The sequence below is a fragment of the Eptesicus fuscus genome, chromosome 5 (assembly GCF_027574615.1).
Source record: "Eptesicus fuscus isolate TK198812 chromosome 5, DD_ASM_mEF_20220401, whole genome shotgun sequence".
Classification (NCBI taxonomy): Eukaryota; Metazoa; Chordata; class Mammalia; order Chiroptera; family Vespertilionidae; genus Eptesicus; species Eptesicus fuscus.
This window is the reverse complement of record NC_072477.1, coordinates 42640625-42665594: the sequence shown is the minus strand read 5'-3', so window position 1 is coordinate 42665594 and position 24970 is coordinate 42640625. Positions and strand designations below refer to the sequence as shown.

Sequence of the window (24970 nt, the reverse complement as noted above, 5' to 3'; positions counted from 1 at the left end):
TTTAAATTTATTAATGAAAGTAAGTTAGCTTTGACACTTCATCTTTCCCCCCAGTACATGTGAACATGTATAGGTTTCTGAGCTCTAATTGTTGCCAAAAGAGTTAGGGAAAGCATTTTTAAAACTGTGGAAGTAACTGAAAGTTGAAATGTACTTTGGACTAGGTTAAGAGAGTCAAAGCAAACAGGGTTTGTGAAAGCAAGAACTGCAGAGAAGTATACTGGCCTTGGCTATTAAGTCCATTCTCCTGACATCCCTAGTCTTTCCTCTTGGTTTCTAGTGCCGGCTCTGTCACCAGGCAGATGCATGAGCATGAGCATGAGCAGATCACTTAGTTTTTTGTGCCTTTGTTTCAACCCTTCACTTAGAAATATACTTATCTTACTAATTTCTTATAGTCCTTCTGCAAGGTTTAAATGAAGTAGAGAGTATATGTTTAGTGCTTTGAAAACTGTAAGTGTAAGATAGAAGATGGCAGTAACTATTTTTTCTTTTGCTTCTTTCCAAGTCTCTTGATCTTACTCTTGATTCCAACATCAAATGGGAAGTGGGCCTTCTCATTTATCTTTCTTACCCTTCATAAGCCTCCACCCTTTTTTCTTCCTCTTAATCACATGCCCTTCACTCTGCCTTGGCTTGTTGATTAACTATTTTCTTTGTCCCCCTTTCCTTCTTCCATATCTGGGTGGTCCATCTGCAGGGAATGGATATTCATCTGTTCATTTCCCAAACTAGCAGCTACTTGTTGAAAATATTTACTATTCCCTCTGCTTGTTGTGATAATGAACCAAGTAGGATCTTTTGAAGAATAGTTAAAGGCGTGGAGAGAGTTTAAGTAGACTTAGGTTAGGAAGCCAATCTAATTTGTAATTTTTAAAAGAAGCACTATTTTACATAGATCTGTTACCTTCCGGTTCATGATGACTTTGACACACCATATTGGTGTTGGTTTATTTTACTTTTAATATATTTTTTATTGATTTTTAGAGAGAGAGGAAGGGAGAGGAATAGAGAGATAGAAACATCAATGAGAGAGGAAGTCATCGATTGGCTGCCTCCTGCACAGCCCCCACCAGGGATTGAGCCCACAATCTAGGCATGTGCCTTGACTCAGAATCGAACCGGTGACCTCTTGGTTCCTGGGTTGATACTCAACCGCTGAGCCACACCAGCCAGGGTTGGTGTTGGTTTATATACATGCTTTAAATTGATTAGCTTCAAGCATAAGTAGTTAGTTAATATAGAAGCCTGAGAGACCTGGCTTTATCACTTGAAAGTTGCAAAATTAGGGCAAGTTCTTTTACTTCTCTACACTTCACTTTCCTCATCCATCAGAGTAGTTTTATGACCACCTCAGCAGCTTTTTGGTTAGGATTAAATGAATTTACTGTTCATGAAAACATCTAAGATAGTGTATGACACACAGTAGGTGTTTTAACAAGAATTAGTTTTCTTTCCCTATCACTGTGGGATTAAAATACATGTACTATTTACTTACATATGTTGTTTGTGTTCTACATCTTTTTTTTTTTCCAGAACTATTCCATGGCAGTCTATCTTGTAAAACAGTTGTCCTCAACAGTTCTTCTTCAGAGGTTACGAGCAAAGGGAATAAGGAATCCGGATCATTCTAGAGCTTTAAGTACGTATAATAAACTTATTTCATTTGTGCAGCTGAACTATTTTGATAAAGATTAGAGTAGTATATTCTCAACTCAAGAAATTTTGGGGTCTGTTTTTTTTTATTAGAGCTTATCATAGAAGATTAAAAATACTGAAAACCTTGTTTTGTGAGCTAGCATAAATCCAGACTTGAATAATTTAGTATCTTTGTCATGATCTATATTTTTCTGTATTTTACTGATCTTAAAATTAACTTTGTAAAATCAGTACATGAAAGAATATTTTCCTAAGTAAATGTTTAAGGAATTATAGCTGATGTGAAGGAAATCTTTGCATATATTTCATGAAAATTATTTTATATTTAAGGTTTACCCAGGAATAATGTGCAGGGATATCTAGTAATCACATCCCTGCATTAACAAAGTGAAAAGAGAGTCAGTGGGTCATAGAAATGATAATGAAATAGGTTCTGCTGTGAGTTTCATATTCCTCATTTTCTATACTAATAAAAGGGTAATATGCTAATTAGATCAGGAGACCTTCTGGACATCCTTCCAGACAAAGCCGTAGTGGCAGGGCCGAGGCAGAGGTGGTTAGGGGCAATCAGGCCAGGAGGGGAGGGCAGTTGGGGGCGATTGGGCCCGCAGGGGGGTCAGTTGAGGGTGAGCAGGCCGGCAAGGGGGGCAATTGGGGACGAGAAGGCCAGCGGGGGGGAGTTGGGGGCGGAGCAGGCCGGCAGGCAGAGTGGTTAGGGGTGATCAGGCAGGCAGGCAGGTGAGCAGTTAGGATCCAGCGGTCCCGGATTGCGAGAGGGATGTCCCAGATTGGATAGGGTGCAGGCCGGGCTGAGGAACATTCCCCCCCCCCCCCCCCCGCCCTCCGGTGCACGAATTTCCTGCACTGGGCCACTAGTGTATAGTAAGAGGTTTGTACCACATGGTTCCAAAAACCCCTTCAAAGTGTGGGCTCATAGGTATGAATAATGAGATGGTTCATTTTGTCATGTTGAATTTGAGATATAGTAAGGTCTGCAAATTGACTGTTCTGGCCTCAGTTTTTAAGGGTTAAGACCAGAGTTTGGCAGCCTTTCCAAAGAGGTGAATGAAGATCTTCCTTTATTATCTTCTTTGTGAAAGATAGAGTTTTCATGGATGGATTTGGGAGTGGTACTGGGTACTTAAGGAGCAAACCTTTTGCAGACAGGAGTTAGATTATTACCCTTTAAGGATTCTTGATGTGAATTGATTAATGAAGCCCACTATCAGATTGTAGTTAGGAACACTTTGGTGGAAAAAAGTAAAGTAGTTAAGGCCATCTTTCCTCTCATTTCCCTTTGTGGCCTACATAGCTTTTATGTTTTCTTGCTAACCTGTTTCTATGCCAGAGTAAAGGTCCCAGTTCCTCTGAATATCAGTATATCTGCAATAGTTCATTGAAGATTTTTTCTGTATTAAAGGGGCTTTTTAAAAAGGCAAATAGCCCAGCTGGTGTGGCTCAGTGATTGAGTATTGGTTGACCCATGAACCAAGAGGTCACCGATTTCATTCCCAGTCAGGGCACATGCCCCCATTGTGGGCTCCATCCCCATTAGAGAGGGCCTACAGGAGGCAGCCAATCAGTGATGTTTCTCATTGATGTTACTACCTCTCTATCCCTCTCCCTCTCTAAAAATCAATAAAAAAATATTTAAAATAAATAAATAAAAAGACAAATAATCCTGAGTTAAGAGAAGCACACTTCTGCTAATGCCTCAGGAGGCATTCCTTGACAGGCAGTGGCATGGGAGTGGAAGCCACCATTTGTCAGGTACAAGGAGATAGTGGGGGATCCTCAAAGAAGAGAAGGATCAGACACCTCTATTTTGAAAGAGAGCAAGATAAGAAGTTTTCTTTTTTTACACTTGCTGAAGTCCATTCCTGGTCATTCTACAGAGAATCTTTGTGTTGGCCACATAGTGCTAGAATTTCATCTGTCTGAAAGTATTCTGGAATTAGGTGAGCTGTGTGGAAAAGGTAATACCAAAAAATAAGGCAGACGAAGTTGTTATATTTAATAATTATAAGGCGAGCTGTCTCTGCTCAAGCTCTCAACTTGGAGCTGGAGCACCACCTGGAGGGAAGGTGAGCTCAGAATTACCTTATTTTCTGGAAGTGGCCGTTAGCAGCAAAAGCTACTTAATTCAAAGGCTATTTATTTAATCTCTGATACAGTACTGAAGAGGGGGGTGAAGGGTACTTGCAGATTGGGTAGGATTTTTGTGGCAGTTCATATCTTACCTTACTGGCCTAGGGAACCAAAAAACATTCATTTGGATCCCACCAATAAGACATTTATTTTAAGAAACCAGAGAACAAATTGTTTGCCTTTATGCTATCTGTTTGCCTTTATAACTTTCCAAACAAATTAATTGTGTAATTAAAAGATTACGTAAAAGAACTTGACAGAAGAAAATGTTGGCAGGTTTCTCAGATATTTTTGAAGAATCAAGTTACTTAAAAATATGAGTCACTCTTTTTAAAAATATGTTTTTATTGATTTTTAGAGAGAAAGGAAGGGAGAGGGAAAGGGAGGTAGAAACACAAAAAGTTAAGTGACCATCGATCGGCTGCCTCCTGCATGCCCCCCTACTGGGGATCGAGCCCACAAACCTAAGCATGTGCCCTGACATGGAATCTAATCAGTGACCTCCTGGTTCGTGGGTCCACACTCAATCACTGAGCCACACCAGCTGGCAGGTCACTCTTAATTTTATCAATAAACTCTACTGGCAAAGTTTTAATAGTCAAATCAGACACTATTATGTTCTTGAAAGAATAAAGTTGATAGTATTTAGACCTTTCACAGAGAAATCCATCCTTCATTCAGTAGATTTAGCAAATTTTTGTATTGTGGTTTCCACCTTTGTGGAAACAACTATCACATAAACAAACAGTCATTTACTAATTCTTAGTCAAGTTCCAATTTCCTCTCTCACTTTCTTTCAGCAGTCACTTTATACCTTGACCATACTTGACTCAAACACTGTTCTTCCTCTCATCTCAGCACCTGCCAATGCAAAAAAATTGGAACTGCAAAATGTTTAGAATTCTCTAAACTACCCATTTCTTCCTTACTTAGTGCCACCATAACTACTTTTCAGCGTATTTGTACCTGTAGCCAACCTTACTTTATTTTCTTCAGTCTCAAGAGGAAATGTCCCTTTTCCTGCTCAAAGTTAATTTTTTAAAATATATTTTTCTTGATCTCAGAGAGAAAGGGAGAATGAAAGAGAGATAGAAACATTGATGATGAGAAAGAATCATTGATTGGCTGCCTCCTGCACGCCCCACACTAGGGATCGAGCCCGCAACCCGGGCATATGTGCTGACTGGGAATAGAACTGTAACCTCCTGATTCATAGGTCAACGCTCAACCACTGAGCCACGCCAGCTGGGCTCAAAGTCAATTTTTATTCATTTATTCTTCTCATTCAAGAAGTTATATTAAGAGTCTACTATGTTCCAGGCACCAGAGAATATAGCATTAAGCAAGACACACACAGCTTCTGTATCCCCCAGAAGTTAGTCTGGTGGGAAAGACCAAATTAAATGATTGCATAAGTTATTAATGAATTAATAGTTGTGACATGTGCCTTAAAGAAGAAAGACAGGGAACTCTGGAGGTAACAACAGAAGAACATAGTCCTCTCTGGTGCTGTGATGTTTAATGCAAGATTATAAGGATGGTGAGGAATTAAGCTCCAAGGTGGGAGGGGGATATGCCAAGAGACAAGGCCAGTGGAGCTGGAGTGGAGAGAACAGAGGAGGAGAGTGGCCAGAGAGATAGCCATGGGGTGAAGTGATATAGGTGGTAGAAAGATAGATGATAGAAAACCCTTAAAGGGTTTTTAAGCAGAGTGACATGATCAGATTTGGGCAATAAAAAGATCACTTTGATGACTGAATTGAAGAGGAACAAGGCTGATACAGTGAGGCCAGTTAGGAACCTGTTGCACAGATAAGAGATGATAGTTTCTTAAAAAGGTACTGGAAGTAGAGAAAAGTTGACAGTTTGAGAAATGTTGAAGGGTAGAAATGGTGGATTGCATGTGAGGAGTGAAGAAAAAGGAGAGGTCAAGGAGGATTTCTATGCTTCATAAGCACCACATTACATGGGGTGCCATTTACTGATATGGAATACAGTGCTGAAATGCTCAGGTTGCAGGGAAAAGGTGAGAGAGCATTCTTAGACTTTTGGTATTGAGATGTCCATGAGACATCCAGAAGGAGATGCTCAGAAACCGTATTAAGAGATCTGGCTCCCTCATTTAACTGCTCTTTGTCCTGTACTTTTTTCAGTTCCTCCCTCTCTATAGGCTCTTCCTGTCAACCTTCCCTGTCAAGTTCTTTTCATCCTTTAAAACATACAAAAACAAGCTATTCTTTAGAGCTCTGGGTTCCCTCTATTCTCATCCTAGTTTCTTCAACGAGTAGTATGTACTTGCTTTTTCTACCTCCTCACTGTAAGACATTGTTATCTTTTATTGATTTTAGAGAGAGGGGAAGGGAGAGAGAAACATTGATTGGTTGCCTGCACCCACATTAACTGGGGATCGAACTCACAATCCAGGTATGTGCCCTGACCAGGAATCAAACCCGAAACTTTTGATTGAGTGTACGGGACAATGCTCCAACTGAGTCACACTGGCCAGGGCAACCCATTGTGATCTTTTAACTCTCATCCTTCCACTGAAACAGCTCTGGTAGATATCACAAACGACCAATCTGATTGCTAAATTTTACATTTTATCTTTTTAGTTCTTGGATTTTTTTTGTGTTTCATATCAACCACTTTCTGCTTGGAATTCTCTTCTGAGTGTTACTTCTCAATACTTGTCTTCAATAGATTCTCTTAAGGGAAGCATGCTAAATGTTTGTTTTCTCTGGGATTTCATTCTTGGTCAACTTTTGTACATACTTTCCCTAGAGATAATTATATCATCCACTCTTATGGTTAAAACTAGCACCAGTTCCCAAATACATATCTTCACCCCAGACCTTCCCCTGAATTTCAAATATAGATATGTATAACTAACTGCCTTCACAGAAACATTCTATTGGTTCTTCAATTTCAAGTATTTAAAACTGAACTCAGCAAGTTCTCTCAAACTTTATACCCTAAATGTTTCTCAAATCTGTCTTTTCTCTCTCCCAGTTGTTTTTTAAGCTCTCATATTCTGCTTTTATTTTAAAAACCTTTTCTTAGCTCTAGCCGGTATGGCTCAGTGGATAGAGAGTTTGCCTGCGGACTGAAGGGTCCCAGGTTCGATTCTGGACAAGGGCACATGCCCAGGTTGTGGGGGTCGATGCCCAGTGGGGGCGTGCAGGAGGCAGCCGATCAATGATTCTCTCTCATCGATGTTTCTATCTCTCATTTCCCTTCCTCTCTGAAATGAATAAAAATATATGGAAAAGAAGAAAAGAAAAAGGCACATAAACAAACTATCATTATTAAAAATAAATAAATACCTTTTCTTAAGTAACATATTCCTCTCCTTTCTTGGCTCCTCTTCATATCTCTTCTGGTAGTAACCTAAGTGATTAATACAGATCTAATCCTGCCATTATTCCTTTACAGTTCATTTCTTCTTAACACCAATGGAATAAAAAGTCCAACTTCGTTAGCGTGACATGTGCAAGCTTTCCAGGGTGTGGCACCTACTTAGTACTTTCCAATGTCATCTGTGTTCACTTTTCTTCTTGTACTTTATATTTAAAAATACTGAGTTCTTTTCTTTTTCCTCACTGCTTTGCGAGTATTGTTCTCTATGCTTCAAAACTTCCCTGTTGCCTCTTTTGCCTAATTTCAGTTATCCGTGATGCTTCACTTCTTCCACAAGGTTCTCAGGACCCCCCAAAGTAGATGAGTTGACTTTTAGCTGGCTTTCTGAACATATTTCCATCAGCATCTCTACTCCCTACTAGACCATGAGTTCCTTTCAGCAGGAATTTAATCTTATTTTTCTTTGAATTCCTAGTGCTTCGCACAGTGCCGGGCACATAGTAGATCCTCAGATTTTTGTTGACGTAAACTGTAAAAAGGGATCTACAGTAAAAATCAGGTCTCTGTAACCTCTGTTTCTTTGCCTATAAAATGAAATATTCGATTAATATGTTCAGTTGTTTCCAGCCTTAAAATTCTAAAAGGATGAATATAAAATAATCTAATATTAAGGAAGGATAGAAATTACTTTTAGAAAACAAGCCTAATAGAACAATCTGTGATGCTGGAAATGTTCTACATTTGTACTGTCCCATATGGTAGCCACCAGCAGCATGTGGCTATTGCACACTTGAAATGTGGCTAGTGCAACAGAGGAACTGAGTTTTAAATTTTATTAAATTTAAATTTAAAAATAGCCACTTGTGACTAGTAGCTAACTCTCATAGCTTGTGACAACAGGAATTTGTAAAAGATTAATTTTAAATGTGTCTAGCTGTAACTTTAGTATATAGCTCATATAATGAAATACTGTTACCACTGAAATTCACAGTGATACGAGAAAACTTCCAGAGGCTTCTCACGTTTTGGTTGATATAGCAGGATGAATATTATGTCTTGTTTTTATTTTTTATTCCCTTGCCCACAAAGAATAACAATACTTACTTTATTTTTCCTCCATACTGTGATTAAATTTAACGTAGTAATTTCCCCCCTTTCTTTCAGTTATGTTTATTGAAGTATAGTTTATAAATAGTAAAAATTCACCTTTTTAAGTGGACAGTTTGATGAATTTGACAGATGTATGCTATCATGAACCACTGTCACAATCAAAATATAGAACATCCTACACCACAGAAAGCTCCTCCCCTGTGGCTCTTTGCAGTCCATCTCATTCCCTTATCTCTGGTTCCCATAACCAGTGATGTGATTTCTGTGTCTGTAGTATTATCTTCTACAGAATGTCAAATATTTGAAATGCTACAGCATGTACCCTTATGTACCCTTTTTTGTCTGGCTTATTTCACTTAGTGTAATGCTTTTGAAGTTCATCCATGTAGTTTTTCCTCTTTATGTGTACCATAATGTGTTCATCCATTTATCAGTTGATTTACATTTAGATTATTTCCAGTTTTGCACTGTCATGAATAAAGGCTGCTAAAACACTTATATTTTGAATATGGATATCCCAGTTTTGTAGATATACATTTTCATTTCTCTTGGGTAAATATTTAGGTCTGGGATTTCTGAGTCATGATAAGTGTATGGAAAACAAATTAGCAGCGTCTTACAAAGTGTATATACTATTTTTGCATTCCCACCAATGATATATGAGATTTTTGAGTTGTTCCCAATCCTCACTAGCACTTTATATTGTCAGACTGCGTTGATTTTAGCCATTCTGGTCAGTGTGTAGTTGGTATCTCATTTGAGTTTTAATTTGCATTTTTCTAATGATTAATGATGTTAAACATCTATTCATGTGTTCATTTGCCATCTTTTAGACAGTTCATTTGCATGAAATGTCTATGCAAATCTTTTCTCCATTTCTTTTTATAGTTTGTACTTTTTAAGTTAATGTTTGTATATGATCCAGGGGTAAGGTTCATTTCTCCCCATATAGTTGTTTCAACATTTGTTAAAAAGACTTATCTTTTCCTCCATTTAATTAGCCTTAGTCCAATATAGAAATAATAATACATAGTGACCAAATAGAGCTTATTCCAGGAATAGTAGGTTGATACAACATTCTAAAATCAGTCACAGAAATGATAAAATAAAATCAGTCAGTATAATTCACCTTCTCAACAAACTAAAAAAGAAAAAGATCATATGATCATCTTAATTAATAGATGCAGGAAAGGCATTTGGTCAAATTCAGTATCCATTCATTATAAAAATCTCAGCAAAATAGAAAGAAAAGGGAATTGTTTCTGTGTAATAAAGACTATTTATAAAAAGCCTTTAACTAATATCATAGTTAATAGTGAAAAACTTGAATGCTTTACCTCTAATGGAAACAAGGCAAGGATATCTGATCTTAATACCTCTCTTCAGCATTACCCACAAGATTCTAGCTAGCACAATAAGATAAGACAAGAGAAGAATTCAGATTAGAAATTAATAAATAACTTTTTCTTACTTGAAAATGACTTCATTGTCTATGTAGAAAAAAATCCTAAAGAATCAATAAAAATCGGCCAGAACTAATATGTGAATTTAGCAAAGCTGCAGAGTACATGATGGATTTATAAACATAAATTGTACTTCTCTAGCAGTAAACAATTGGAAATTGAAATTCAAAAAAACAAGAATTTACTGTAACATCCAAAAATATGAAATACTTCGGATACATTGCACAAAATATGTGTAAGATTTGTATGCTGAATACTACAAAATGTTGCTGAAATTAAAATAAGACCTGAATAGCCCTGGCCTGTGTGCCTCAGTTGGTTGGGTATCATCCCATGCACTGAAAGTTTGGTGATTTGATTCCTGGTCAGGGCACATGCCCAGGTTTCAGGCTCAATCCTCCATAGGAGGTGTGTGGGAGGCAGCCAATCGATGTTTCACATTGCTGTTTCTCCCTCACATCGATGTTTCTCTTCTCTCTTTTCCTCTCTCTCTACAAATCAATAAGATAAAATAAGACCTGAATAATATATAGATGTGTACCATGTTAGTGGATCAGAGTACTCATTGTTATTGGGGAGATGTCAGTTCTCTCCAAAGTGATCTGTAGGTTAAATTTAATCAAGATCGTAGTAAAATCTTTAAAAGTATCTTTACATGAAAGGATTGGCTTAGATTGAGTTTATAATGGCAAAGGTGAAAGACAAAGCTTTTTTTTTTTAATTTTAAAATAAAATTGACAACCTGATTCTAAAATAATTTCAGGAAATTATCCCACCTCTGATAGAAAGTGAACATGCAAATCACATTTTGTTTTAAGTAACAATACCTAATATTTATTGAGTATGATGTTAGATTATTTTAAAGCATTTTTATGTATGTTAACTCATTTAATCCTTAAAATAGTGTTATGAGGGACTGTTATTATTCATATTTACAAGATGATGAAACTAAGGCAAAGAGATTGAATGATTTGACTAAGGCTTGAATTCTAACCTAGGCTGGCTTTAGATGTTGGCTTTACCCCTACCTCAGGTTGCCTCTCCTGTTTCAGTTCTTTTCAAATTGCTAAACACTGAACTTTGTTTAGCATAAAGCTGATATTATGATCTATACTATTTCTTCATTTAAATGGAAGTTTAAATAGACAAAATCCAAAGTCAGTTACTGTTCCCATTGCCGTGTGTACGGTGGGTACTGGAGGGATGTTTAGTGAAGGCATACAGAATGGTTAGTGATCACATTAGAACTCCATTTGCATGTTTATTTTGTGACAGTTATTTGCTATCCTTAAAAAGATACTATTTGTTAAATATACCTTTATAAGAAAGAGTTGACTAAGATTGGGTCTATAATAGGAAAGTCATACTTTTTATAATTTACATATGATATTAGCACAGATGATGTGACAGCCATATTTTACAAACTAAAACCTAAGGATTTTATTACCTTTCTGCTATGAGGCAGGCAATGAGTTATATAGATTTAAAAATTTGGAATTTCCAGGCCATGAAATGACTTTTTAGTCTGACATCAGAATTATATCTGCAGCTTTTTAAAAACTCTCCGTTGGTGTCTCTCTTCCCCATTTTGATTCAGTGGGAAATTATAAGTTACAAAGCTCTATAGGTAGTTCTGATGTACATCTTAGCTGAGATCCAATGATTTATGGTGACAGTTGGATGGAATATCTAAAATTTGGACCATCTAAAAAAAAAATCCAGCCTTTGTGATCACCATGTTTAATAAAGGCAGGATTCTTAATTCCCATAAATAGTTTTCAGCACACAGATAACTACTCTGAAGTCATTCTTCTTTATCTGAGTACTTTTCCTCTCCCCATTTTCTTTATTATATGTTAACTACCTGGACACACTTAGTTGTACCACAGCTCTGAAATTCTGTGATTGGCTATGTACACAGCCACTCCATGTGGGCAACCCCTTTCTACCCAAAGACTTTAAAATTATTGTGGAATAGTTCTAAAGTTATTGGAATGTTACACTTGAGGCATTTCTAGTCTCACTTCTGTGTTAAAGTTTAATTGAAGTTCTAAGTTGTGGCTTTTAGAAGTATGCCTCAGGTTTCCAAATGAGAAGTATTAAAGACCTTGTTATATTAGACTTAAAACAGAATAGCCATTAAAAGCAAAATTACTGCCTGACAGGTGTTGCTCAGTAGTTAGAGCATCAATCCTCGGAATGATGTTTGTAAACAATATTGTGTTATCTGAGCTTTGGAAAAACTTATAAATGTTAATTTTGTAGTAGCTATTACTTTATTTTAAAATAATATTGATCATAATTTAAAAGAAAAAAGTTATAAAATAAAAAGGGCCTGCCACCAGTTGAATATGTCGACCTTCTATAGAATTTCCTTTATGTTCTAACTGCAGTGCAGTTTTTGCTCTGTAGATGAGAAACTTACAGGAAATGCAGTCAGTCTATAGATACACAATTGTTTTCCTTCCTTTGTTCATTGTAGAAATTATAAACCATATACTTTTTATATTTTCATTCAGTTGATTGGAAATTAATTGAACAGTTTTTTTTAGTTCCTTTTTTTAAAAAATATGTTTTTTATTGAGAGAGAGAGAGAGCGCGGGAGAGAGAGAGAGAGAGAGAGAGAGGTCATTATGAGAGAGAAACATCAATCGGTTGCCTCCTGCATGCACCCCGACTGGGGATCAAACCGGAACCCTGGGTGTATGTGCCCTGACCAGGAGCCCAACCTTTCAACGCAAGGGACAGCGCTCAATCAACTGAGCCACAACGGCCAGGGCTAGTTCCTTTTTTTTTTTTTTTTTTTTTTTTTAAGTTTCCTCGTTTTAAATTCTTTTTCTTATATTGCATTAGTGATGTATCTTTCATAAACTTGTTGTGTTTGTTTTCTCTTCAATGAATGCCAGTTAAAGAGAAATTGACTGCGGATCCAGACAGTGAAATAGCTACAACCAGCCTAAGGGTTTCTCTACTATGTCCAGTAAGTGTTAACTAATATTTGTTTTACGTAAGATTTAACATACATATTCTCTTTTATTACGTATCTTCAGTATTTGAGAAATTTTCTTTACTTTTGAAATGTGTCTACCTTTGTTACAGTTTATGAAAGTGGAAAGACAAAATTAGTATATGGGATTTGGATTCTAAACAAATTTATAGGTCTATAAAAATTTTCTACTCTTAGTAAAACATTTAGATATCGCTTGTGATTAATAATTGTCTCATCAACAAACGACAATTGCTGGCGAGGATGTAGAGAAAAAGGAACCCTCCTGCACTGCTGGTGGGAATGTAGACTGGTGCAGCCATTGTGGAAGACAGTATGGAGTGTCCTCAAAAAGTTAAAAATGGAACTCCCATTTGACCCAGTAATCCCGCTTTTAGGACTATATCCCAAGAAACCAGAAACACCAATCAGAAAGGATATATGCACCCCTATGTTCATAGCAGCACAATTTATAATAGCTAAGATTTGGAAACAACTTAAGTTCCTATCAGCAGATGACTGGATTAAAAAACTGTGGTACATCTACACAATGGAATACTATGCTGCTATAAGAAAGAAGGAACTTTTACCATTTACAACAGCATGGATGGAACTGGAGAGCATTATGCTAAGTGAAATAAGCCAGTCAGAGAAAGATAAATATCACATGATCTCACTCATATATGGGATACAATGATCAACATAATTTGATGAACAAGAATAGATCCAGAGACAAATGGCAGGGGACGGGGGAGGAGGGAGGAGGTTAAAGAGCAACCAAAGGACTTGTATGCATGCATATTAGTATAATCAATGAACACAGACACTAGGGTGATAGGGGCTTGCCTGGGGTGGGAATGGCTGGTGGGGAGTGGTCAAACGGGGAAAAAGAAGACATATGTAAAACTTTAGACAATAAATAAATAAGTAATAAAAAAACAAAGGTGTATTAAAAAAAGGAAGGATTTAACACGTGTAAAGCACATAATTCTTTATTATTATTTGTATTATCATGATGATAAACATGGCCAGATGGTCAGCTTTAAAAACTTAAAAAAATAAAAAATTGTCTCTTAGACTCAAGTGTAAAATCTCCAAATAAAGAATGTTTATCTCAGTGTATTTATAAGATTTTATTTTTGTTTTGTTTTTTATATTTTTATTGGTTTCAGAGAGGAAGGGAGAGGGAGAGAAAGATAGAAACATCAATGATGAGAAAGAATCATTGATCGGCTGCCTCCTGCAAGCCCCCTACTGGGGACCAAGCCCGCAACCCAGGCACGTGCCCTTGACTGGAATCAAACCCGGGACCCTTCAGTCCGCAGGCTGATGCTCTATCCACTGAGCCAAACAAGCAAGGGCTAAGAATTTATTTTAAAAAATAGTATCATATCCTTCTTTTTGAAGAAAATCTGGCCCTGATTACCAATTTAACCATTTTGCCAATAGTGACTGCATTATAAGAATCTACCACTTAAAAAACTATTTTATTTAGCTTGAATAATTGAATTGACTATGCATATAAAATAACTTTGATATATTTTAAACCAGAAAATGAGGTCAAAATCAGTCATTTGTGCAAAGTAGATATAAGCCCCAAGACATACAAAATAATTAAACTTGTGAAAAAGTTTCCCAAAAAAATGTGTGCTAAGGTTTATTTGTAACTTGTTTGATATGATGAATATGTGTTTTATACAAAAAATATGTGAACAGCTAAGAGTAAATTACTTTGACATTCTTATTATCTTTTGTTGTATAATTATAATCAAATTAATTATATATAAGTTAGGGAGAAAGTATAAAGAGGACACAGCTGTTTCCTGATTTGCCTGGATTGTTCAGGTAGGCCTGATGTGGAAAGTTTTTAACATTGAAATCCTACTAATCTAAGATGAAGAGACAAAGAATTTAAATAGAGATTAAATGCTATTTGTTCTATATCTTAGTCTTTATAAAACCTCAGATACAATATGAAAATTCAGTAGCTTGTGAATTAGTTTATAATACTGTACTGTACATAGACCTTTTAAAAAACTTTTTGTTTATTAAACTTTTATAAATTATAGAAAAATATAGTTAAATTGATAAAAACCACCAAAATCCTATCATGTTGTATATATATCCTTCTATCTTTTTATTCCTTACCATAGCCATTGCTTAGGGAAAATATTTTGACTCTAGGCTCTTTATATTATTACTAGAGGCCCAGTGCATGGATTCGTGCACTGGTGTGGTCCCTCGGCCTGGCCTGTGCCCTCTCACAATTCGGGACACCTCTGGGGATGTCAGAGAGCCAGTTTCAGCCCAATCCCCGCAGGCCAGGCCAGGCCAGGCTAGGCCGAGGGACCTCACCCGTGCACAAATCCATGCACTGGGCCTCTTAATATGCATATAAGATCTTTGATTAAACTCTTCTTACCCGTCCCTCCGAGATTCATCAGTCTGTTCCATGTTCCCATGCCTGTGGTTTCCACTCCTGGGTTGAGCATATGCCCCCTGGTGGTCAGTGCACATCATAGCTACTGGCCAGTTGGCTGATTGCTTAGGCTTTTTTTTTTTTTTTTTAACAGAGAGGAAGGGAGAGGGATAAACATCAATGAGAGAGAAACATGGATCAGCTGCCTCCTACACACCCCCTACTGGGTCGGTGCCTGCAACCAAGGTACATGCCCTTGACCGGAATCAAACCTGGGACCCTTCAGTCCACAGGCTGACGCTCTACCCACTGAGCCAAACCAGTTAGGGCTGCTTAGGCTTTTATATATGTAGATTACAAATACTTTGCCAAATATATAATGCAATCATTGATCAAAACTGAAGGGAAAATAGACAGCAACACAAAAATAGTAGTAGATTTTGATACCTCACTTTCAGTTCTAGACATAACTAGAGAGAAGGTCATTAAGGAAATAGAGGATTTAAAAATACATTATATATCAGCCCTAGCCAGTTTGGCTTAGAAGATAGAGTGTCTGTGGACTGGAGAGTCCCAGGTTTGATTCTAGTTAAGGGCACATACCTTGGTTGCAGGCTCGATCCCCAGCCCTGGTCGGGCCCTGCAAGAGGCAACCAATCCATGTGTCTCTCTTGCATGATGTTTCTCTCTTTGTCTCACCCCCTCCCTTCCACTATCTCTAAAAATCAGTGGAAAAAATACCCTTGGGTAAGGATTAACAAACAAACAAACACTACATGTCAATTGGACCTAAAAAACTTACCTAGACTATTCTACCTAACGACAGCAGATTACACGTTTTTCTCAACTGTATGTGGAACATTCTCCAAGATAGACCACATGTTCGGCCACAAAACAACTTTTTTTTTCCCAATATATTTTTATTGATTTCATAGAGGAAGGGAGAGAGAGAGAGAAACATCAAGGATGAGAATCATTGATTGGCTGCCTCCTGCAAGTCCCCTACTGGGGATCAAGCCCGCAACCCCAGGCATGCGCTCTTGACCGGAATCAAACCTGGGACCCTTTGGTCCGCAGGCCAATGCTCTACCCACTGAGCCAAACCAGCTAGGGCCACAAAACAACTCCTAACCAATTTAAAAATAAAGTCATACAAAGTATCTTCTCTGAACACAGAGGGATAAAGCTAGAAATCAATAGCAGAAAGTAAACAGGGAAATGCACAAATCACAAATACGTAGAAATTAAACAACACATTCTTTTCTTTTTTTTTTTTTTGGTGTGTTTTTATTTCAGGGAGAGGGAGATAGAAACATCAATGATGAGAGTCGTGACTCCTGGTTCATGGATTGATGCTCAACCACTGAGCCATACCAGCTAGGCTAAACAACCAATGGGTTAAAGAAGAAATTCCACATGGGAATGTAGAAAATATTTGGAGAACAAATTAAAACAAAACCCAATATACCAAAACTTATGGGATACAGCAAAAGCAGTAGGAGGAGGGAAGTTTATAGTACTAAATGCTTACATTAAAAAAGAAGAGAGTTCTCAAATCAACACTCTAACTTACCTTAAGAAACTAGAAAAATAGCCCTGCCTGTGTGGCTCTGTGGTTGAGCATTGACCTGTGAACCAGGAGGTCACAGTTCTATTCCCAGTCAAGACACATCCGGGTTGTGAGCTCAATCCCCAGTGGGAGTTGTGCAAGAGGCAGCCAGCCGGTCAGTGATCATTGATGTTTCATCTCTCTTTCCCTCTCCCTTCCTCTCTGAAGTCAATAAAAATATTTTTTTTTAAAAAAGAAACTATAAAAATAAACTAAACTCAAAGTCAGCAGAAGGACAGGAATAACAGATTAGAGCAAAGATAAAGAGAATAGAAAAATAATAGAAAAAAATTAATGAGACCAAAAATTGTTGTTTTTTTAAAGATTGGCAAAAGCTAGACTAAGAAAAAAGAGGAAAGACTCAAGTAGCTGAAATTAGAAACAGAAATAAGGATTATAAGAGACTACTTATGAACAATTGTATACTAACAAATTGGATAACTTTCTACAAACATATAACCCACTAAGATTGAATCATGAAGAAATAAGAAATCTGAACAAAACTTTTCTAAATTAGGGATCAAAAACCTCCCAACAAAGAAAAGCTCAAGACCCCATGGCTTCACTGCAGAATCATACTAACCATTTAAAGAAGAATTAATACCAGTTTTTTCCCATTGTTCCAAAGAATTGAAGAGGAAGGAATACTCCCTAAACTCAGTTTATGAGGCCAGTATTACTCTGATCCCCAAATCAGACAAAGACAAGCCCGGGGGAAAAACTGCGTACCAATATCCCTGATGAATGTTGATACAAAAACCCCTAACAAAATACTAGCAAACTGAATTCACCAGCACATCAAACGTATTATACACAATGACCAAGTGGGATTTATGGCTGGAACATAACAAAAATTAATGTCATATACTACATTAACAAAATGAAGGACAAAGCACACATGATCATCTCAATTGATGTAGAAAAAACATTTGACAAAATTCAGCATCCTTTCCTGATCAACATGCTCAACAAAATAGACTAGAAGGAAGCTTCCTGAACATAATAGCCATATATGCAAAGCCCACAGTGAACATCATAGTCAATCTGGAAAGACTGAAATCTCTTCCTCTAAAGGATTAATGCAAGGATACGCACTCTCACCTGGAAGTTATAATCAGGACAATAGACAAGGAAAGGATTAAGACATACAAATTGGAAAGGAAGAAGTAAAGTGATCTGTTCACAGATGACATGATTTTTTTTATTATAGGAAACCCTAAATATGCCAGAAAAACTGTTGGAATCAATAAACAAATTTAGAAAAGTTATAGGTTACAAATCCACAGTCAAAAATTTGTTATATTTCTATATAATAACAATGCCCAATCTGAAAAAATTCAGAAAACAATCCCATTTGCCATAGCATCAAAAAAGATTATTTAGGAATAAACTTAACCAAAGAGATGAAAGACTTAGACATTGAAAACTACAAAGCATTACTAAATAAATTCAAATAAAGTACAAATGAATGGAAAGACATCCCATATCATGGGTTTGAAAGACTTATTGTCTGGTCAAAGTGATCTATGGATTCAGTGCAATCTCTATCAAAATCCCATGGCATTTTTTGCAAAAATGGGGGTGGGTGGGAGGAATTCTATAATTTCTATTGAATCTCAAAGGACTCCAAATAGCCAAAACAATCTTATTTCTTTTTAAGTTAAAGTTTTTTTTTAAAATATATTTTTATTGATTTCAGAGAGGAAGGGAAAACGAGAGAGAGAGAGAGAGAAACATCAATGATGAGAGAGAATCACTGATCAGCTACCTTCTGCATGCCCCCCCCCCCCCAACTGGGGATCGAGCCCACAACCTGGGCATGTACTCTTGACTGGAATCATCAAACTAGGACTCTTCAGTCCACAGGCCAATGCTCTATCCATTGAGCCAAACTGGCTAGGGCACCAAAACAATCTTAATGAGAACAAAATTTGAGGTCTCACACTCCCTGATTTCAAAACAAAGTACAAAGCACCAGCAATTAAGATGGTTTGGTACTGACATAAAGATAGATAATGTAGACCATTGGAACAAAATAAAGAGTCTAGAAACAAACTCTTGCATTTATGTCCAAACGACTGAACAAGGGTACCAGGACTATACAGTGGGGAAAAGATCATCTACACAATAAATGGTGTTAGGAAAACTGTGTTCACATGCAATGTAACGAATTTGAACCCTTAATTTGCAATATATAAAAAAATCAGTGAATGGATTAAAGACCTACAACATAAGACATTAAATAGACTCTTAGAAGAAAACATAGGGTTAAAGCTTCAATTGAATTTAGCAGTGACAACTTGGCTGTGACACCAAAGCATAGGCAACAAAAGCAAAAATACTGTATGATTCTACTCATTTGAAACATATAAAGTTGTCAAAAATCATAGAAACAGAATATAGGTAGTTACCAAGGACTGGGGCTAGAGGAAATTAGTGTTGTGGGTATAGATCTGTTTCATACAATGTGAATATACTTAACACTATTGAGCTGTAACTTAAAATGGTTAAAATTGTAAATTTAATACATTTTTTTTACCACAGTAAAAAATATTGGCTGGGGTTGTGTGGGGTGGGTTCCTAAGTAACTAGATAAATGTTATAACAGACTGGTGTAAAAAGAATCTGATATATGTTGTTGTTTAATCCTCACCCAAGGATGTATTTTCCATTGATTTTTTTTTTTGTTTTTCTTAAGATAGAGTGGAAGGGAGGGGAGATGGGGAAAGAGAGAAACATCAGTGGGAGAGAGACACATCGATTGGTTGCCTCCTGCACATGCCCCAACTGGGGCTGGAGATCAAACCTGCAATCCAGGTATGTGCCCTTGACGGAGAATTGAATCTGCAGCTCTTCAGTGTGCAGGCCAATGCTCTAATCACTGAGCAACACCAACCAGGGCAAGAATCTGGTATTTTTTAACATTCAGAAAAATGGTTCACAGACCAGGTAAATGGAGGATGGGAAGAAGACAAAGATTTTTTTTTTTTAAAGATAAAGATATATACTAATCCTCTTTCCCCCAAATCCTAATTTATCTACCTTCCCCCTCCATGTAATTTCTTGCCACCCATTCCATTATAAAACACCAGTACAGAGAATATGAGAAATTTAGAAAAGTGTATATGCTTCAACTTCCATTTAAATAACTGGAAGAAGTCTTATTTTTTCTGCAATATCATTTTAAAAGTCTTTACAGTTGTGCCTTAGCTGGTTTGCTCAGTGGTTAGAGCGTTGGCCTGCTGAACAAGGGGTCTGGAGTTAGGCATGTACCTTGGTTGCAGGCTTCTCCCCGGCCCAGATCCTGGTCAGGGCTCATGCAGGAGGCAACCAATCGAAGTGTTTCTCTCACTTCGATGTTTCTCTCTGTCTTTTCGCTCTCTCTTCCACTCTCCCTAAAAATCAATGGAAAAATATCCTCAAGGGAAGATTTAATTAATTAATTAATTAATTTTAAAAAGTGTTTACTGTAAAGAGCGGCTATAGGGTTAAGCCTGGACTGACCTATTGGCAAAGCCACAAACAAGTCCCAGCTTAGAGGGCACAACCTTCTTAGCATAATTAAGCTTGACTTTATGACACTCCCTAGATCAGTGATAGGCAACCTTTTGAGCTTGGTGTGTCAAACTTCGCCAAAAAACTGAGCATAACTCGGGTAGTGTGTCACTTTGAAGAAAAAACTAACTCCAAGACTCTAGTCGCAAATGTTTCATCCTCAGGAGCAGCAAATGTTTCATCCTCGGCATGCGGCTGCATGTCATCAGAAATGGCTACGCGTGTCAGTGCTGACACGCGTGTCATAGGTTCACCTTCACTGCCCTAGATCCTTCCTAGGTAGCTAATGGGCTGTGGGAGGTGCAGCAAGTGCTGCCAAAACAAGTGAAACTCACAAGAACATTGTAACTGTGGTGACCACTACCTTGTTTACCTCTGACTATAAAATAAAGGCTCAGCCGAAACCGGTTTGGCTAAGTGGATAGATAGAGCGTCAGTCTGCGGACTGGAGGGTCCCAGGTTCGATTCCAGTCAAGGACATGTACATTGGTTGCAGGCACATCCCCGATGGGGGGCGTGCAGGAGGCAGCTGGTCGATGTTTCTCTCTCATCGATGTTTCTAGCTCTCTATCCCTCTTCCTTCCTCTCTGTGAAAAATCAATAAAATATATTTTAAACAAATAAAAAAAAATAAAGGCTCAGCTTGCCGTCTGGATCTTTTCTCTGTGGCCTCTGCCAGGCACAGGAGAACCACCTAGACCCAGCTTATTCTCTTTGTCTGTCTTTTCTACATCCTTCGCCGCCCTCCCTCAGGCTTGCTGAAACCTTGGCTGTGCTGGCACGGCACAGTTTACAGTTGTGCTAATATATATGATGTCATTTGATATGTAGATGAAGCATTTATTCACATAAATAAACACTGCAGTATAAATCTTGACATTTTTATTTATAAAACTAGTTTTGAATTTTATAAATCAGGTGATCTTTGCTATCCTATATAATAAAAGCCTAATATGCTAAGTGTCTGGTTGACCAGTCGGCCATTCAACCAACCAATCAAAACATAATGTGCTAATGATACACTAAGGGCACTCAACCGCTTGCTATGACATGCACTAACCACCAGGGGGTAGACGCTCCGACAGGTAGGTTAGCTTGCTGCTGGGGTCCGGCTGATGGGGACTGAGCATGAAGGGCCAGACACGTCCTAGAGCTCTCCCAGTGGTCTCTTCCCAGCTGGCCAAACTCCCGCGTCCCTCCCCTGCCTGATCTTGCACCGGTGGGGTCCCTTGGCCTGGCCTGTGCCCTCTCGCAATCCAGGACCCCTAGGGGATGTCGGAGAGCCGGTTTCAGCCCAATCCCTCAGGCCAGGCCAAGGTACCCCACTGGTGCACAAATTTGTGCACCAGGCCTCTAGTATTATTAGAAAATGTTAATCACATTTTGCTTCTTGAACCTATTAATTTAGTGGGCCAGCTTTTAATTTTTCTTTCCATATTCCCCAGCTCCTCCATTTTTAGTTTCAACAATTTTTTTTTTTAAACTGACACCTGCTTTCAAAATTCAGGTTATAGAAAAAACTATATGTAAAGCATAATTATAGTAATTTTATGGATTTCTATATGGCTAAAGGGACAATCCCTTTACAATTATTCTGAAATGGAAAGGCAGTATGTTTTAGGTATTTTTTTATTCTAAAAAGTAAAACTTAGTAATCACAACTCATCTATATATCAAATTTATAAAATAAAAGATTTGTCCCCTTTGAAATATGTAAATATGATATCTGACAGTGCATTTCAATTGCCCTTGTTGTGATATACACAGCTTAAAATAAATGAGTATCTGTTTGTGTGCTATTTAGCTAAAAGCAATGAAAATAATTGAAACTGTTTTTGTTCTTTGGGAATTTTTTCATTCTGATTTATTAAAAATAGAGCTAGAAAAATGTCTGAGAACTTGCTTTGTGAGATACTCCTCAGACCTGTAAATGCAAATACAAGTGACTTGCCATTGATAGAAGAAAAATAAATAAACTCCTTGGAAATTTACTTATGAAATATTTATGATGATGAAGAAAAAGTTGTGAAATTATTCTTTTTATAAGGAAAATACATATTTTATTGGCTTTTTAGGCTCCTTTTGATATAAACTGGTTTAAACATACCTAGCTTGGGTATTTTCTCTTGCACCTTCATCAGTTAGTTACTAATATAGCACGATTATCCTATATAATAAAAGGCTAATATGCAAATCAACCGAACACAGAACGACCAGTTGCTACGATGCGCACTGACCACCAGGGGGCAGACGCTCAATGCAGAAGCCGGGCTCACGGCTGGTGAGCGCAGCAGTGGTGGCGGGTGGCTAAGGAACCTGAGGGGGCTGTCCAACTGCTGGCTTAGGCCCGCTCCCCGTGCTAGCAGTTGGACATTCCTCAAGGGGTCTTGGACTGCAAGAGGGTGCTGGCCGGGCTAAGGGACACCGCCCCCCCCCATCCCCAGTGCACAAATGTTGTGCACCAGGCCTCTAGTGTTATAGTAAGATTAGTGGCATTAGAAAACTCACTTGGGAGTTGTTTTCTCAGTGTTTATTTGCAAATGATGCATATATCCACCACATCCTCTAAAGGGAAAAGGGGAATTTGTAATTATAAAATGAAGATATTCAAAGCTCAGTTTCTGTCTGATACCAGGTAAAAGAAACCAGTATCCATTTGTAGATAAGTGTGGAATTTAGTGATTGTTTTTAAAAATCAGGTACATGATGAGGATTAGCAAACTTTGTGATTCTTTGAAGCAAGGCATTTGTGTGACAGCTAATAAACAAGACATTTGAAAGTGAACTTTTCCTTTCCTGTACCTATTTATAAATGTTCTTCCTGTGCTGTTCATGTAGCAGTGTTCCTTAAAAACTCTGTAGGTAAATTTGTCAGTGTGGCTGCTCATAAAGCCTTAGGAGTTGCTCTCTGATCAAAATGATGAACTAATAGCTGGGGATTATAGGAATGAAGCTATCTGAGATGAAGACCTTATCATCTTATCCATTGTCTTCATAAACTATCAGAAGTAGCCTACTAGTTAGGCAGTACATTTTATAAAACTGAGGCTCAGAGAGACTCAGTAACATCCAGGATTCACAAATAAGTAGTGAGGCCAGGATTCAAACCTAGGTAGCCTAACTCCAGACTCCTACTCGGGGCTGCCTCGGGAAGTGGTGCATACAGCCTGTGCACACTGCATGAACGGTGCCTCCTAAGACTCACTCTGCACAGCTGAAGCCTTATCAGTACACCAGACCGCCTTCCTGCTGTATAGCAGGCACATTTCCAAGTGCCAAGGACAAGGAGATTAAGCCAATGTGCTTCTAGTAGGAGGGGACACGCACATAAATGAATAGTATGATCATATGCATGGTAGAGTTGGAAGCATAGAGAAGAGAGCTGTCTGTTTTCTCTGTGCCCCTCCTGTTCATACTTCTCATACTGTAAACTGGCATTACTTCCTTCTCATAAGTTTATAGCACATCTATGTCCTTTTTTTTATTCATCACTGCATCCTGTTGAAGTCAGGAGGAAACGGTGTTACTTTAGAGATAGAAAAAGATGCCCAGAAAGGGTAAGGGCCTTTCCTAGAGGCACAGTAAATAATTGGTGCCAGAACAATAACTTAGGGCCCCAAATGACAGTAAATTTCCTTAGTAGACTAGGAAATTGCACATTTCCCTGAAATTATTCTAAGCCAAGAATCTTTTCCTCCTTTTATCCCTCATTTAATTCATGATCTTTTTCAAGTTTTTATATTTTCTAAGCTTGCAAATGTGTAGAAAATCTTTTTCTGGTATTCAGCAAATAATGTGGTTATTGAAAATAGATAACTTCTATACTGAAGGCATACCTCAGAGATACTGCGTATTCAGTTCTAAACCATCACAGTATAGCGAGTCGTAATCTATTTCCAGTGGAGGGTCTTGTCTTCAATTTGTGAAAAAACGCACATCTGTGAAACTCTATAAAGCAAGGTGCACTAAAACGAGGTATGCCCAGATATGGCCAGTGTGGCCTCTCTGGACCCCACAGTGGAAATCAGCTGCACTGTACACAGTGTTCTTCAGGGAAAGGGCGTGGTGATATGGCAGCTCCGTGTGGGAAGATCGATGGATGGCTCCTCTGCCTTGGGCCAAAGCTAACAGCTCAGGGACCAGAAGAAGCAGATTTTATTGTACATAGGACAGACTCAGCCTGTGTCAGCTTAAGCAACATTTGCAGGGCAGGAAGATAAAATCTCATAACATGCTGGAGGTGCTAGAAATCCAGGGGTGTTTGCTGAATTGCTTGTGATGGTGCCCAGTGAGGGAGGGCATACTGAAAGTGCACACACTTGCCTGCCTTCTCAGAGCCGTCATTCGGTAATTAAGTCAAACATTGTGGGAAAGCCGTACCTGGTTTGGCTCTGTGGCTAGAGCATCGACCTGTGGACTGAAGGGTCCCGGGTTCAATTCCGGTCAAGGGCACATACCTGGGTTGTGGGCTCGATCCCCAGTAGAGGATGTGCAGGAAGCGGCCAGTCAATGATTCTCTCTCATCGTTGATATTATCACTCCTCCCCTCCTCTGTGAAATCAATAAAAATATTTAAAAAAAAACAAAAACATTGTGGGGAATGCTTGTCATTCATTTCATTTTGACCTGGGTACTACTCTCATTCAGGTATCAGGTTGATAGTA

At 38.0% G+C, this 24970-nt stretch overlaps 1 protein-coding gene across 1 annotated transcript in view; it reads left to right on the top strand.

The window, feature by feature from the left end:
- The window catches only part of PIAS1 (protein inhibitor of activated STAT 1), a 121230-nt gene that overhangs the window by 78309 nt on the left and 17951 nt on the right, over window positions 1-24970 (top strand). Inside the window, exons 7-8 of the mRNA XM_008139090.3 lie at window positions 1537-1642; window positions 12644-12717. Coding sequence (XP_008137312.1) covers window positions 1537-1642; window positions 12644-12717 — 180 coding nt within the window. The remainder of the gene's footprint in view (window positions 1-1536; window positions 1643-12643; window positions 12718-24970) is intronic.